This window comes from Vulpes vulpes, chromosome 1 (genome assembly GCF_048418805.1).
Source record: "Vulpes vulpes isolate BD-2025 chromosome 1, VulVul3, whole genome shotgun sequence".
NCBI classification, from domain to species: Eukaryota; Metazoa; Chordata; class Mammalia; order Carnivora; family Canidae; genus Vulpes; species Vulpes vulpes.
The window spans coordinates 155,647,524-155,664,680 of NC_132780.1; the positions used below are offsets into that span (position 1 = coordinate 155,647,524).

Below are 17,157 nucleotides of genomic sequence, written 5' to 3' on the forward strand. Positions count from 1 at the left end.
AATTCTTCTTTAGCCCTAAGCTTTACTCCTGGCCCATGTTTACTTTGGGTTTACCTCACAGGACAAAAATATACATCAGCACACACCTAAGGGAAGTCTCTGTAAAGATTGTCGCATCAACTTATTGATTGGTAACACACTGCTGAATATTTTTTGTCAACTCATTGTGGTACAATTAACACTGAAGGTATTATTGCTAGTTACATAATTCCCTCACACTGCCATCCTGAATATTGTGTTTTTTTAAGTTATGCTAATATAATGTAAGAGGAGGAGGCTACAAACAACTTGATTAGCAGAATTTTTATGACATCTTTTATCTGTTGTGGAAAAGCCAAGCCAAAGCACTAGCTATGCTTCATGAAGGCCCCACAAGGGTGTTTTGTTTTGTTTTGTTTTGTTTTCCCACAGGGGTGTTTATACAGCTCTTTTAGGGTGGGAGTTAGCACAGGGTTTGTTTTTGTTTGTTTTTTGTTTTGTTTTGTGTGTATCCCTCTAATTTAGATTCTCTTCTCAAAAAGTGGAAAGATTGAGGGGCACCTGGGTGGCTCAGTCAATTAAGTGACTGCCTCTTGATTTTGGCTCAGGTCACGATCTCAAGATCCTGGGATTGAACCTCATGATCAGCTCCACTGTCAGCAGGAGGCTGCTTAAGATTCTCTCCCCCCTCTCCCTCTGTCCCTCCCTCCTGTTCCTTAGTGCATACTTGCTCTCTCTCTTTGTCCCTCTCAAAAAGAAAAAAAGAGGGAGAGGAAGATTGAGGAAGTGGTCTTTCACTGTTTCTTATATCTTTATTCTTTTATCCCCAAACTCCTCAAATGTTTTCCCCACGCACATACATACACATTCACCCAGACACAAACACTCATGTACACATACACACACAGTCACACTCACAAATAGGAAGGAAAGTAAGTTTTGTTACAATAACAAAGACTCCAAATCAGTGTGCCTTAAAGGAGATAGTTTCTCTCTCTTCCAGGTAAAAATCTGAATGTAGGCAAACAGAGCTCAGCTACACAAAGCAGAGCTTCCACCTTGTTACTCCATAATGTGTGGACTCCATTCCCAAGAGCATTACTGTAGCCACAATACCTGCAGGTTAGCCAACAGGAAGGGCAAAGGCAGGACAGAGAAATGGCAAGAAATAGAGTATCTGTCCTTTAAAGAATTTTCCCAGAGCTTCCATACAACACTTCTACTTCCATCTCTTTGGCCTGAATCTAATAACACAACCACATTCAGCCACAGTGGGAACTCAGAAATGTGATTTTTATTTTCCATAGTGTGTTCCCAACTGACACATTTAGGTACTATTCCTGAGAACAGACGGAGAATGGATATAGTAAATAACTAGTGAGCTGCCATGGGGTTCGTTCCTCCCTACTACCCTTCCCATGGCATAATGTGTGGGATTTCATTCTCAGACGTTTCAAGGCAGATTCCTTTCCTTCCCCACCTGCCCTGCGTTGTCTTTTCCTCTACCTTTTAATACACCAAGAACATTATTCTTATGTATTCAAACACATCTCTGCTCAAAGGAGAAAAGAGGGGAATGATTAGTAAAGGACAGATGACTTTTACTATTTAAGCTACTGGGTACTATGAATTTGAATAGGAGGATCTGAGCCAAGTGTAATCCTCTGCTTTTGTGTTTGCTATCTAAATCAAGACCTCTGTCAGGTTTAATTGAACAATAAAATCTCTTGTTTGATTCTAAGCAGGAGAATAGGGTTTTCATTTTCTAGTCAGTGGATTTTAGATTTTTCCCCAAAGAAGCTAAACTTTAGTGATAGTTCCAATATTATCTCATTCAAATGAAGGTCTGGAACATTTAGTATTCTCTCGGACATATCAACCTCTGTGGGCAGCAGAACCAGTCATTTAAATACAAATTTAAGCCACAAGCATAGCCCTGGTTCTATAGGCAGTTCTTCTCACACTTCACAAAGCACTACAGGTGTCTTTGAAATCTTAGCTTCAAAGAACAGAACAAAGCATGAAGAAAGAGCCCATCCATCCCCAAAGAGCCCACCCACCCCCACACACATACCCATTCCACCTGTGTTTTATATCTGGGTTCTATATGAGATATTGTTTAAAGAAAAATTTTCATGACTTTCAAATATTTAACCTCATTGCTCCCCATCAAATTTTACTTCTTATGAATTTGTTTCTTGTGGACAGTATAGCCTTGAACTTTCTAGGCCTTTCAGGAGCTAGTAATGAAGGGTAAAAAGAAGGGATGAAACTATCTGCTAACTTGCCATCATGACTTACTTTTGATAACTTTTTACAATTATTTAGAAAGATCACAATGATGTTTGCAAAATTTGCTCCACAAAGCAGAGCTTCCACCTTGTTACTCCATCTTTTGTGGGCTCTATTCCCTAGAGTGTTACCCTAACCCACATGATCTGCAGTTTAGCTGACAGGAAGGGTAATTTCAGAAGGATGGGGGAAGGGCAGGGAATAGAGCATCCATCCTATATATGTTGAGATTAGTGAGATTGCATTAGTTAGCATTTTTTTTCTCCCTGGCAGTCACAATGTATGTGCATGATTGAAATTCTCCTTTTTTTTTTTTTTTTCGGTCGTTTAAATTTTGCTATGTAATTCTTAAGACTTTTTTTACTGTGTGAAGGTATCTGTTGTCTGAAATAACTGAAGGTTTCAATCTAGGTCAACATACACAGAGGAAATGATGACTGACTAACGAGACCTGGGAAATTTGCATATTACAGCTGCACCACAACTTTATTGTTTGTTTCTACTATCAGAATCCTCTCGGCAGTCCCATGTCATCTGTCAAGTATTCCACCGAGACGAAGAAGAGCGAAAGCATATGTAGTCTTTTTGTTGTTGATGATAAAAATCCAATCTTTTCTTCCTGGGAGATCAGCTACTTAAGTAAAAGTCACATCTCCAAAAGAATAGTTAAGGGTTCTATCCTAAATAAAATACTCTAAGAATTTATTTCTCTCGGCATCTGTTTCTTCATTTTCCAAATCATATTTTTTCATGGCAACAAAATAGCGAATAAACGTTTCCCCCAGAGCCTGTCTCAAACATTGATCTTCCTCCAGCGCCACAAGAGCGTCTTCCAGTTTCAAGGGGATCTCGGAAGATTTTGACGGATAGAAGTCCGTGCTGTCATCTGGACTGGCCAGGACACCATCGCTGCTTTGAAGTCCATCCAAGCCCGCAGCGACAGTCGCCGCCAGCACCAGGTAAGGATTTGCAGTGGCTGAGCCCAGTTTATTTTCTATCCGGGTGCCTTTCTCACCATGACACTTGATATTAAAAGCACAGCTGTTGTCATTGTATCCCCATGTTGTAGGCACGCTCTCCTTGAGGTCTTTACTCTCCTTGGAGTAACGCTTTCGGCAGCTGACAGCAGGAGCCATCAGGCAGCTGAGAGCAGCCGAGTGCTTCAAGAGTCCTGCCAACCATTTTTTCCCAGTGATCGTGAGCTCTTCAATTCCAGAATTGCTGCAGAACATATTTTTCTTCCCATCGACATCCCAGAGACTATGAGACAAAATTCCTGAATTGCAAAATCCAGTCTCGATGAAAAAGCTAGCGATGTAATTATATTTCCTTGCCACTTCTTTGACACCTGTTCTGAGGGTAAATGCGTTATCAGCTGAACTGATGCCAAATTCGGGCAAAAAACAGATTTCCATCTGACCAGGCCTGGTAGAGGAGGAAAAACTCTCGACATTGGCTCCAGTATGATACAAACCATCAACGAGTTCCTGGATGAAAGGCTGGTCATGATTATTTAGCAATGTGGAGGCAGGAAAAGATATGGTCTTTGAATTGATAATTTCAGGCACAGCAAAAATGCAAAAATCATAGATGAAGGCAGAGAGCAGGGAAAAGCCAGAGTCCTGCAGCTGGCTCAGCTGCCTCTTTGCGATGTACCTTGGGGAAGTCAAAAGAGGCTCGCCAGTCACAGTGAATGTGTCACATATCACTCTTGCAGTTCTCTCAGCCCATGGCAAGACTCTAAAGGTTGAGAGCTCTGGCATTAGGACTATGTCACTATTAAAACATGTTGCTCTTATGTGATCCACTTCATCATCCTTAGGATTTGGTATCAGTTCAAGATAACCTCGGGGCATGCAAACACCATGGATCACTTTTTCCTAAAGAAATGAAAAGACAGAGCAATCAGATTTTGAAACTTGAAAACAAACAAAGGGGGGGGGGGCATTGCTAATGAGGAAAAATGTGTTTAACATCCGTTGGTTAACACTAGCTTAATATCAAATAAATTTTAAGTATTTTATTTTTTAAAGATATATTTAATTATTTGAGAGAGAAATAGTGGGAAGGAGAGGCAGAGAAGAGAGGGAGAGATAGAATCCTCAAGCCAAATCCCTGCTGAATGCAGAGCCCGGATACAGGCTTCATCCCAGGACTCTGAGATCATGACCAGAGCTGAAATCAAGAGTTGGCCACCTGACTGACTGAGCCACCCAGGGGCCCCCAAATTTAAAATATTTTAAAATAAACCCCCAGGTTACTTTTATAAACAGTTCTTAATATTTTAGCCTTCAAGTCTTTACATGCTTTGAGATCTGAAAATAGCGTCATAAATAGAAGGTACAAAGATAAAGAAAATGTCTTTATAGCAAATGACATAGGTAAAGCCTTGTGAAATTATTTGAAATGATTATTACCTAGTCTTTTTTAAAACACTTTTTATTTTATGGCATAGTTGCTAATACTTTAGAGAAGGTTTTATTTTGGCTTATTCTATTGTAATCCCTAAAGTTAACTGAGAGTCCTCAGTCCTTCCCAGAGACTTGATTGTGGTTAGTCCTAGAACACACACGACAGTCAACCTAACACCAGAGGAGCCAGATCTGCTGAAAGCTGCACTCCTCTCTTCATTCACTTTTACAACTCAGTAAGAATGAATACATCACAACCTCAAGGTCCCAGAAACTGCCTGTGAGTGTGCACCTATATCCTCAAAGCTATAGATCCAAAACGTTGTAGCCTTCAAGTCAACATGAACTGGGTGTCACCAAATCTGACTTCTAGCCCTAGCTCTTTCACTAATTACTTGCTGGAAGTTAAGCAAATCACTGGACTATGTCAGCTTCCATGTCTGTGAAACAAGTGTTAGACTCGATGCTTGCTAAGGCACTTTCTAGCCATATACCTCTTGGGGTTAGTGGATTTGGTCATTTATTTAACTTTTGCTATGTACCAGACAACAGGGATATGATGAGGTTATAAAGTTGAGCAGACACGTGAAACAATTTCTAGAAATTGTGTCATAACAATATAACAAGGCTTCATGTGTTAAAGGTTATATTAATGGTAGCGAAGAAGCTAACTATAAAATTTGGTTCCCATAATGTCAATGTATATTGTAAAACACACTAACAGTCTGCAAGCCAAATTGTTTTACCTCCAACTCAAAGAGTATGGCTACCAAAGAGGAGCTGTTACTAACAGAGATAACCTACTGGTCACTCTTCTGCCTTTGACTGTAACCCATGACCTCTTTTACTTTCCACCATTTAACTTGACTGATATAATTCTGCTTTTGCCAGTAATAAAGCTGAGAAAGTCAAGCACTATTCAGTGCCTGCTTAATTTTTTCAATTCCATCAGGGACCTGTACACATACATACACACACACACAAGCATTATAGAATTCTAGACAACTTTAGTATGAAATCTTTTAATTTGAATTTCTACTGCAAGAAGTAATGTTATTTCCCTACTTTTCAGTTTTTTAGTTTGAAAATCTGTATGTTAGTTCTATATATTCCTAAAATGGAGGGTAATGTATTTTATTCATGAGACTTCCAAAAGTTCCTACAATTGAAATCTATGTTTGTATTCACCTGGGTGTGAACAATAGGGAACAGTTGTTACCATTTCCTTCCCCTATGCTTTCACATATTTAAAGAATAAGAAAAAGAGAAAAAAAAATAAAAATAAAGAATAGGAAAAAGTCACACTTTATTCTTCAAACTATTTAATATGTGTTTTTCTAAGCACTCTTTTTTAACATTGTAATTTCCTTTATTCTTTTTTTGGACATTCTGAATTCAAACCACTCTTTATTAGTAGTGGGAAATATATATAAACATGTCTTGCTCATGACAACAAATTAAGTTACCTTAAAATGTGTTTCTAAGTACAAAGCACTAGGACAACTTTACATTTCAATGTTGCTCACCAGGGATTCAATAAAAACTCATGTAAAATAGCTCAAATCTGTATGATAACTGAAATTTGGACCACAGTGAAAGCCACCAAACAATTAGTTATAAATTCTATTCTAATATATCATGTTTTGATTAGATCACAGATAGAAAGAATCCACATTATCTGTATATAATTTAAATAGAAATTAGTCTTTTGATGCAACAGAGACAATATAAGTTGGTAGTAAGTTTTAATCAGCTAATGTTTGTAAGGGACTTAGCACAGTGCCAGGCACCTGATAAATTTTCTTTGAAAAGTAGATACCATCAGAGTTTCCCAATTTGGCTTTTTCCAATTACCCAGCAGTCTTTTCCTCTATTCTTAGTAGGTGGCTTGTTTTAAGAAGAAATCAATCTTGTTTTTTTTTTTTTTAATTAGAAAGGATACTTAGCACAAATAAAGAATAAAAAGAAATATAAAAGCTGATCTGAAAAAAAAAAAAAAGCTGAGCTGGGGGCACCTGGCTGGCTGAGTCAGTGGAGCATGCAACTCTTGATGTAGGGTTGTGGGTTTGAGCCCCATGTTGGCTGTGGAGATTATTGAAAAATAAAATATTTTTTAAAAAGCTGAGCTGGAGACTGTAGGTACAGTAAGAAAGAGAAAATAAAGAAGAGAGAAAGGGAGAGGAGGAAAAGGAGGGAGAGGAGGAGAATAGGAACTGGAAGTGAAGAATCACAGGTGAACATCTCAGCTCTGTCTCTAATTATGTGTATAATTTTAAGAAAGCTTTCCTTAACTTTTCTGGGCCTCACTTCACTCATCTACAAATGAAGAAGATGGATTATATTCTCTTATATTCCCTTTAAGGGTCTAACAATAATTTTTAAATTGACATTTTGTTTTCCACAAATAGAAAGAGGTTTAAAAATTACTTTAGGAAGATGGAAATTACTTTTCGCTAAGTTATAGGCAAATTTAAATCATGGACTCCACTCTTTATTTAATGAGTTCCCCATACAGAATTGTGTTTATAAACAAACACATGTTGTTTATATTGTTTTGCACGGCTGAACTTATTTTTTATGTCCATTTGCAATACATTTTCCAAAATGAATTATTTAATTTTAAATTACAAATACTTGTGATGTCAGTATTCACTATTACCTATACTTCACAAGTTCCAAAATGAATTTAAAATATTTTGTTAAAAAATAGATACCATATGATCATTAAATAAGAATAAAATAATGACTGGGTAATGAAATGAGAAAGTGAGCTTGTATTAGCAACCTAAGGCTAAAAATAAATGCAGCAATTGAGAGGAAGTATGACAAGATATATTAAAATTCTGAGTATAGACAAACTTTTTCCCCCTCATAAACTCCAGGAAAAAAAATGATTCTAATATATTGGACACTGAACAAGATAATGAAAAGTATTTTCAATAGTATTTAAAAAAAAGAAAAGCAAACATTTTCTTTCTATGTCAATTATATCAATCCCCAGCAAGTAGAGGGAGCACATTAAATTATATTTTCATAAGAGTTTCTTTGAGGAACTAGAATAATACTCCAAATATGTAGCTTTGAGATGCCATTAGTGGAATAGAAGATTAGGATTTGACAAAAACTGAATAGCAAACAATTTTATATTGAGGTCTCTGGCAAGTGCCTGAAGTGCCAGTTGTGTTTTCTTATTGATTGAAAGAAATTCATATAAATTAGATTCTCAGCCAGTTCACAGTAAATTTCACATTTTCTTATCAAAATTAGCCAGCATGTATTCTTCCCTGAATGAAGAGAAAATAATGTTTGCAGGCAGGTCTAAAGGATTTCTTAAAAGACAAATATGGGGATTTTTGTTTCTTTTTTATTATTGTTGTTGTTAAGTATAGTTGACATACAATGTTATATCAGTTTCATGTGTACAACATAGTGATTTGACAATTGTATACATTATTCTGTGCTCACCAAGAGAAGTGCAGTCACCATGCAACGTTATTTCAATAGTGTTGGCTATATTCCCTGTGTTGTACTTTTCATCCCCATGACTTATTTATAACTGAAAGTTTTGTACCTCTTCATTGCCCTCACCTATTTCACCCATCCTCTACCCTTGGGAAACTATCAGTTTGTTTTCCACATTAATGACTCTGTTTCAGTTTGTTCATTTGTTTTATTTTTTTAGATTCCACATGTAAGTGAAATCATATAATACTTGTCTTTTTTCTTTCAGACTTATTTCACTTAACCTGACACCCCCTGATTCCATCCATGCTGTCACAAATGGTAAGGTCTCATCACTTTATGGCTGAGAAATAGTCCATTATATATGTATACTACATCTTCTTCATTCATTTATCAATGGACACTTGAGCTGCTTCTATATCTTTGCTATTGTAAATAAGGCTGCAATAAACATAGGGGTACATGGATCTTTTTCAGTTTTGGAGGATAAATACCCAGTAATGGAATTACCAGATGGTTTGGTATTTCTACTTTTAATTTTTTGAGTAACCTCCATACTGTGATTTTCCACAGTGCTTACACTAACTTACATTCCCATCAGCAGTGCACAAGCATTCCCTTTTCTCCACATCCTTGCCAACACTTATTATTTCTTGTCTTTTTGATACCAGCCATTCTGACTGGTGTGAGGTAATAATATCTCATTGTGATTTTGATTTGCATTTCACTGATGATGAGTGAGGTTGAGCATTTTTAGGAAACAAATTTGAAACTGTTGGAATTATCTCAAAAAGTGTTTTTGATGATGCTCAATGTTTCCCAACATAATACAAATGAGAAAATTACAATTAAAATAAATTTGGAGGTTGTTTAACTTTTATATTTTCCTATATAATACTTACTGATGTCCCTTCCCTCTAAGAAATGTTTCAGTGACGCAACAAATCAGTCGATAAAATAAATACATGACATAAACTGAAAAAAAATCTCAGAAAGTCTCAAAACATATTCAAAAGACAACATTTCTTGGTATCACTATTTTCAAGAACTTAATAGTATTTATTAAGTCATCCAAAAAAAAATAGTGTATTTTTTTATCAGAATTAGAAGCTGAAAGGGATATGCTTTCTACCTAGCAAATTTTAATCTTTTTTTTCTCATTTTATATTTGCTCTTGGGTCTTCTGTTGCAATTTTCTCATGTCAAACAAAATATAATCTCCATAATTGCAGTAAGAGAGAGAAGATAATTCTATGGAGGCAAATTATTCAAGGCAGAAAGACTAAAATTACCAGTCTTAATTAGTTTTGTATTTCTATTGGGTAAAGGAATTGCTGTTTGAGCCCTGAAAGTGTATGTTCAGCTCCTTAGGGAGCAATGATGTGTTTGGAGAGGGACAAGGGAGAAACAAAATAAATTATTGGTTTTCACCTTTAGTTACTGTATAGGTTACAAGAAAATAAGATAGAGTAGTAAGGACCATTTGCTTGCTTACAGTTATGAAATTACATTCAATCATAACTCTATCTGTAAAACTCACTTGGAAAAAGTGTGCAGGGATACTCTTCGATCTGGACACACCATGAAGGTCTGTGGCTTCAAATCTCACAAATTGAAGGTGATTCTTGGCCATCTCTTGTTTAATGTGCTTCATTCTAGAGGAGAGGTGAGGTGTGGTCGGAATTTGAGTGTCCTCCCAGGTGTCATCTGTAGAATAGAAGATGGCCCTAAGACATTAGGTCATGATGAATTGAAAAGCAAAAGGAGGCCACAGAGTAGTCTAATCATCATGATTGTCGACAAAATCATCACATACTCATGTCATTGACTTACAGTTGGAGATTTTACCTTTCAAACTCTGCGTTTACCATAATCCCAAGAACATGATCTCTAAACAGCCTAAGAGATTGTTTGGCACTTGGGGCTAAGTGATAGTTACGTTACTTGCATAAGCATAGAGCAATATCATATGTAAGTACTTAACTGAAAATGCCTTTGCTTATGGAAGTTAGGATACATTTGCATAACTGGACAGCTTGGGCACCATACAAGTCTGCATGCAGATCATTGAAAAAACTGAGCTTCTTGAACTAACTGGTAATACCTAAATTAAAAGTTCTTGTATGTTTAAGGGCAACATTGTTTGGTTTTTGTTTATTTTCTGCAGATCTGCATTTTTTTGTTTTGTTTGCCAAAAGGGCTTTATGATAGCAGCTGAATCTAAGACATCTACATGCCTCTGTCAAATTTAAACTTTAAAATCAGTATAAATGAGCAAACAAAATTATTTTTCAAGGGTAAGAGTGTAAGAAATGGAAAATCTAGACTGATTACTCAATATTAAAAACAGAAATCTAAATATATATATATATACATATGTATGTATATGTATGTGTGTGTGTGTGTGTGTGTGTATATATATATATATATATATATATATATATATATATATAAAGATACACTACAAATTCTAAAACTTCAGAGCTAGAAGAGAGTTTGGCAATAAATTACCTAATCCAACTGACTTGCTAGCTTGAGTCCCAGAGAGTTAGGTACAGTGACATAGTCCAAATTATTTTCAGTTCGTTGCCAAAACTGAAGCTACAAACCAGACCTCTTAACTCCCAGTGGGTGACTCATCACCATAAAATGAATGAATGTATCTAAAACATATAAAAGGGTCAGGCACATAGTACACGTCACAAATGTTAGCTACCGTCCAAACTTTCGGAGAAGTAGCAGACGGTAGAGATTCAACACAAACACTGAAGTCATCTGCCTCCCTCAGAATCCTGCTTGTGCCCTAGATGCTTTCTTACTTCTCTGAGCCTGGGCTTTCTCATTGATACAATATTATCCACTTCATAGGTTTGTTGTGACAATTAAGCAAGTCATTTAACAGTTCCTGGCAGACATTAAGCACCATATAAGTGCTTCTTAAACACATAAAGTGAACACAATTACTCTAACCCTTACTAGGGATCATAGTACCATGATCATGTCTGAATCTGAATTCCCATCAATCTGTCACATCACTGATGACGAGCAGCTATAATTTTAAAATGATACCTGAATATCCCTTTTTGAGATATAATTGGCTTTAGAAATAAGCATAAAGATTGACAGGTTAAAAAACACAGATTAAGTAGATTTTAAGTACATGAAGCATGAGGAAAACAAATTACTAGTTGCCACCTATACAAATATATTAGAGATAATGTCCTGTCACTGATACATTTGGCTACTCTGAGACTCCTGAGGCTTTATAACTACCTCCCATTTAACACAAACAATTAAGCTGTAGCAATTACAATGTTTCATGCTAAATTAGCAGTTGCTGTCTTCCCAACCTATCCTGAAGTATTGGGTGTTTTGCCCAAGTTGAACAATTCTCCTCACTGAAAAAATGAAATTTACAGGCACCTGAAAATATGGAAAATTTCAGAAAAGCAGTATTCTAAAAATAATAAGGACTAATATATAAGCTATAAATATTTTAACAACATAAAAAAATCAGTAGGCATCTCCTATTAAAGGAGTAAAGTCATTTTATTGGCTCACCAGTAATATGATCACAGCCAATCTTATTAATTCTTTGTCTTATCTATATCTTCTAAAGTTTGTAAAATAAATATGCATCCACTCAAGACAGGGTGTTTGGTTACCATATACTATTTATATTGGACATATATCTAGGGCTGGACAATATACTTATTGTATTTGTTTGCCAGGGCTGCCCTAATAAATACCACAGACCAGGTGGCTAAAACAGAAACGTTATGTTCTTACAGTTCCAGAGGGCAGAAGTCTAAGGTCAAAGTGTCAACCTTATTGGTCTCTTCTGAGAGCCTCTCTCACTGGCTTGTAAATGGCTATCTTCGTCACATGATCTTCCCTCTGGTTGTGGGTGTTCTAATCTTCTCTTCGTATGAAAACCCGTCATGTTGGATTAGAGCCCCCCCCCCCCCCATAGACTTCATTTAACATTAATTACTTCTTTTAAACCCTATCTCCAAATACAGTCACGATGTGAGGTGTGGTGGGATAGGACTCCAACCACCTATGAATGGGGGGAAACATAATTCAACCCATAATATATCATCCCATTTCCATTTTCTTCAGAGTCCTTATCACCACCCACCATATTGTGTAATCACATGTTTACTTTCTGTCCTTTCCCCCTGCAGGTCAGTTCTAGGAGAATAGGGGCTCAGCTTCACCTGCTGCTATCAGTGCCTGCAGCAATATAAAAGTATCATAGATGCTCAATGACTAGTCCTTTAACAAGGGGTTTGTGAGTAAATTAACTAATTAATACAGCCTGGGTGATTTGACCTTGTCTAATTAACAAATAGAAAATTGTCATCATGTATTTTGGTAAGTATCTTAAGTATCATTTTATTCATTTGAAAGTTTAATTCTTTCACCAAATATGAGAACTCTATCCAATCTAATTTCATTTACAAGGAATCAACCAATCTTACTGAATCATTGTCTGAATTTCTTTTCTTCAAATAAATCATACTTGTTAGTTACAATTAAACCTTTTGGTCAGACCCTCCCAGATGCACATGATGAATAGCAGGCAGATAATTGCTAGTTTGGGGACTCATTTGTTTTTCTTACAGTATAGTTCCTGGGAGGTGTTCTCCTTTCCCATCCCCTCAGAAGACTAATAAATTAAATCAATCTGCTTTAATAGAGGAAGTTTTCCTGCTGTAAGTGTTGGGGGGGGGGGACACTAAAAAAAATTAAAATAATACCTCAAAGCTCTATAGCAACTAGAAGACCTTGGAGAAATGTTGCCTGTGTTCAGTGATGATGAGGACATATTTCAGTTATAGCAAACAAGCTGTGATCGCTTATAAAGGCAGTTTGAATAGGCATTTGAGCATTCAGAAATATCAATCCATAAAGGAGAAAGTGCATTCAGAAGTAAATACTCTGCAACACATTTATTTAGCTTATGGAATGCCCGGGATGATATGCCATACTACTTTCCCAGGACCTGCTCTCCTTCATCCACATGGCTGCTTTGAGAGACACCCTCTTAGAGCAAATGTGACCCCACCTCCTATCACAGCGTGTTAGCCCAGATAGCAGAATAACCAAGTAAAAGCAGGAACAAAAAGCAAAAACAGTAAAAAACTGGAGAGGAGGAGCTCTTCTTTGAAAAAAATATATTTTTTAAAATGTCAGAAATGGGATGCCTGGGTGGCTCAGCGGTTGAGCGTCTGACTTTGGTTCAGGGCATGATCCTGGAATCCTGGGATTGGGTCCCACAACAGGCTCCCCACTTAGAGCCTGCTTTCCCTCTGCCTATGTCTCTGCCTCTCTCTCTGTGTGTTTCTCATGGATAAATAAATAAAATCTTTTTTAAAAAATAAATAAATAAAAATAAAACATCAGCGAAGTATCACAGAAAAGAAAACACCATGTTAAAATTTCTAACACTTATTGAGGAGTAGATTTTCATATTCATCTTTAAATTCTGTATTAGTGGTTTGTTTAAAGCTATAAACTTTTTGGTGCTTTGGGTCTATTAAGAAACAATCTAGCCTGGGGCCAAAGAGGGAGCTTCTGAATTAACCAAGTTAAGTGAATAATGATGCCCATCCTCATAGTCACAGTCGGTTGGTACAGAGAGTTTGTGACACAAGTTTCTTCTTCGTATTTTTTTTGATTGAAGACTAAGAAATGGTCAATTTCATCTCAGTGTTATGGCGGAGACTATATAAAACAAGGGTCACAAACTGGAAGAGCCAATGTGGCCAGCAGATGTTTTCTTAATAGTGGTCCCACTGTTTGGAAACTTTTAGAATAGTCAACACTTAAATATCTGACAATTTCATACAAAAATCTTGAGTTCAAGCTTCTCTTGAAGAAATTAAATTTGGTAACACTGGGTGGTTATTTCTCCATAGCAACCACTGGCTAGTGCTCTGAGGTGGCCTGAGATGGGGCGTGTATCCTCTAATTCATGGATTGGCAAATGTTTTCTATAAAGGGCCAGATAGTAAATATTTGCAGCTCTGTAAGCCATATGGTATCTGTTGCAACTTTGCAACTGTGCCATTGTAACACAAAAGCAGTCATAGACAATACACAAACTTTTACAAATAATGGCCAGCAGGCTGAATTTGGCCTGTGGGCCGCCATTTGTCAACGTCTGCTGTAGTTTCTCACAGCCAGCATTACTGACCGTTTCCTTATGCCAGCTCACCTCACTCACTTGTATTATTTACCTGGCCCTTGTGCCATTTGTGTTAATAGTGGAAATGTCGTGGTAGGCAGAACTGCCCCACAAAGATGTTCACATCTTAAGCCCTGAAACCTGCAGAATATGTTAAAATGCAGGCCAAAAGGGACTTTGCAAATGCAATTAAGGACATAAACCTCAAAATAGGGGTATTGTCTTAGATTGTCCTGGGTTCTTAAAAGCAGAGAACTTTCTCCAGCTGTAAGCAGAAAAGAGGTATGGAAGAAGGAAAATTTTGAGAGGTTCCAAACATAGGTATTTGAGGGATCATCTTGGTCCTAAGACACAGGACCAGAGAGAGGCTTCCAAGAGCTAAGTGCCACCCCAGAGGACAGCCAGCAAGGAATCTATACTCAGTCCAACACCCCCAAGGAACTGGATTCTCCTAATAATCTGAACAAACTCCCTAGAGTCTCTCGATAAGAATCCAGATCCAACCCCTTGACTTCAATCTTGCAAAATCTGAAACAGAGAAACTAGCTGAATCAACCCAGACTTCTGGCATATAGAACTACAAGGTAATGAATTGTGTTCTCTTAAGTTACTAAATTTGTGGTGATTCGTATGCTGGCAATAGAAAGCAAATACATATGGAATTCGGACAGTGTTCACTTCCCAGGCTCTAGTTCCTCCTTAGTCCCTGTGTATAATAAGGAATTTAACCTTGCCAAAAAAGACCTCTTTACCCTTTGCTCCTGAATGATAGTCTGGAGTTTCCTGCCTGACAAGAGTGTCTTTGTTTACCTGGGGCTTCTGGGCCACAGTAGAAAATCCAATAATGTCATTTATCCTAGAAGCTTTGAGTCATATGGTATCAGCTTGATTTCCAGAGAAGCTGGAAACTATGGTCAGCCCCATGAAGCCCCACTGTAGAGCCTCAAAAAAAAAAAAAAAGAAAGAAAAGAAAAAACAAAAACAAAACAAAAAACAAACAAAACAAAAAACAAAAAACTGGACACCAAGACTGAGGTGAGATTCCTTGCTTGTCAATACTCCATGCATATTGTTACATATCATTGCCAAAAGAGTGGTGCTGTCCATGACTCCACTGGGAGAAACAAATAGAATCTCCATGCTTAAAACTTTCCTGTATTTTCCCCACTGGACCTCTTCCCTTGGCTGATTTTAATCTGTATTTGTTGACTGTAATAAACTATAACCTTGAGTAATAATTTTCAGTGAGTTCTGTGAGTCCTTATAGCAAAACTAGGGTTAGTCTTAGGGAATTCCCTAACTTCCAATTGATCCTAGTAGTGAGGGGTAGCCTCATGGACCCTGTCCTAACTTCACATACTGTGTATTTCTGCCTTTCCAAACCTTCTTTGTTCAATCCTTTCATCATGGATTCCCTTGTGAAATAAATACCTCATTTTAACTAGTTTCCGCTTAACTCAGTCCCAGAGATTTTTAACCAATGCACTGATAGGCCAAAATAGTTGTATCACTATCGATAAGCCAGAAACTTAAAACAACAAAATTTCACTTTTAGAAAAGGCTAGAAAGATCATTCATTGCAGCCCTTCCATTTTCTAAATGAGCAGCCTAGTGGTTAGAGAAAACTATAAAGTCTTTTATAAATGATAGTTATAAAAATTCTTCTGACTCCCAGACTGGCATTCCTCAATCAATGCCTCATTATCTGTAAATCAAATACAAATTTGGGATTAGTGGCTAGAATCATATGTCAGTTTGTTTCTGAGTCCTTACCAGCATGGTTGGAGTTTGTGTTAAATTCACTACAAGGAGCACTGGCTGATGTTTTGAGGGGTGATGGTTTTATCACTGTCGTCTGATTCTCAGAGTCCTTGTCATCTTGTGGCAGATGAGAGTCTGCAGAGCCAGGTCCCACAACTGATTTGCTCATATTCCCCAACTTGTGGCACACCATTTGGCTTCTGATCCTTTCTTTAATAATAAAGAAAAATGTTAAAACACATTGCCTTTGTTTTCAACTGTATTTTAACATGATATGGAGAGGAATCTTTAAGAAAAGAATATATTTCATATATATATATTTCATATATATATTCATATATATATTCATATATATATGTTTCATATATATATTCATATATATATGTTTCATATATATATTTCATATATATATTTCATATATATATATATATATATATATTTCTAGGCAATGACATACCAAATGAAGGGCAATGGTCTGCCCTAGTTGTGGACCAGAAGGGGGTATGTTGTCTGTCGAAAGTTTAAAAACGATAGTAATATCGACAAAAGCTCTGATTGCTTTTTACTGTTACCATACATTGGCCATTCCTACTGCCCCGGCCTTGGAACACCACTGTTCTTGGATTGGGTCTCTTGTTCAATTAATTCATAGTTTCAGCACTGTTTCAGATCTACTGAGTCAAGATGGAATTCTAGCATGTGATAAGAAAACTTGTTCCACATCTTTATTGTGGTCTCCCAAGTCCTTAGTAATGATCCTTGCACTCAAGTGCCAGAGCAGACACATGTTTCCCTTCTTATGCATATGTTCCTTCTGTTGTGTTCTTTTTCCCTGCTCCCCCACCTCCACTACCTCCTAGTACTGTTCCCTTTAAATTCCGAATATTTCGATTGCTTATTTTTCTATATTTACATTATACCCTTACATTTGGTATCTTGTACACTGCCTATGTAGAAATAAATTTTATTCCCTTGTTTTTGCTTCTCCCTTAGATGAAAAGAAAACGTTTTAGGAAAAAGAAAACCAAATAGAGATTGTCATTGACATCATATATTCCT

The 17,157-nt window shown here is 36.8% G+C and overlaps 1 protein-coding gene across 1 annotated transcript in view; it reads right to left on the reverse strand.

Annotated features, from left to right (window-relative positions):
* Positions 1–2,738: 2,738 nt before the first annotated feature.
* LGSN (lengsin, lens protein with glutamine synthetase domain) overlaps positions 2,739–17,157 on the reverse strand; it is a 29,546-nt gene continuing 15,127 nt past the window's right edge. Inside the window, exons 3-5 of the mRNA XM_025991111.2 lie at positions 16,111–16,308; positions 9,685–9,851; positions 2,739–4,151 (exon numbers count right to left, since the gene is read on the reverse strand). Coding sequence (XP_025846896.2) covers positions 2,952–4,151; positions 9,685–9,851; positions 16,111–16,308 — 1,565 coding nt within the window. The 3' untranslated portion in view covers positions 2,739–2,951. The remainder of the gene's footprint in view (positions 4,152–9,684; positions 9,852–16,110; positions 16,309–17,157) is intronic.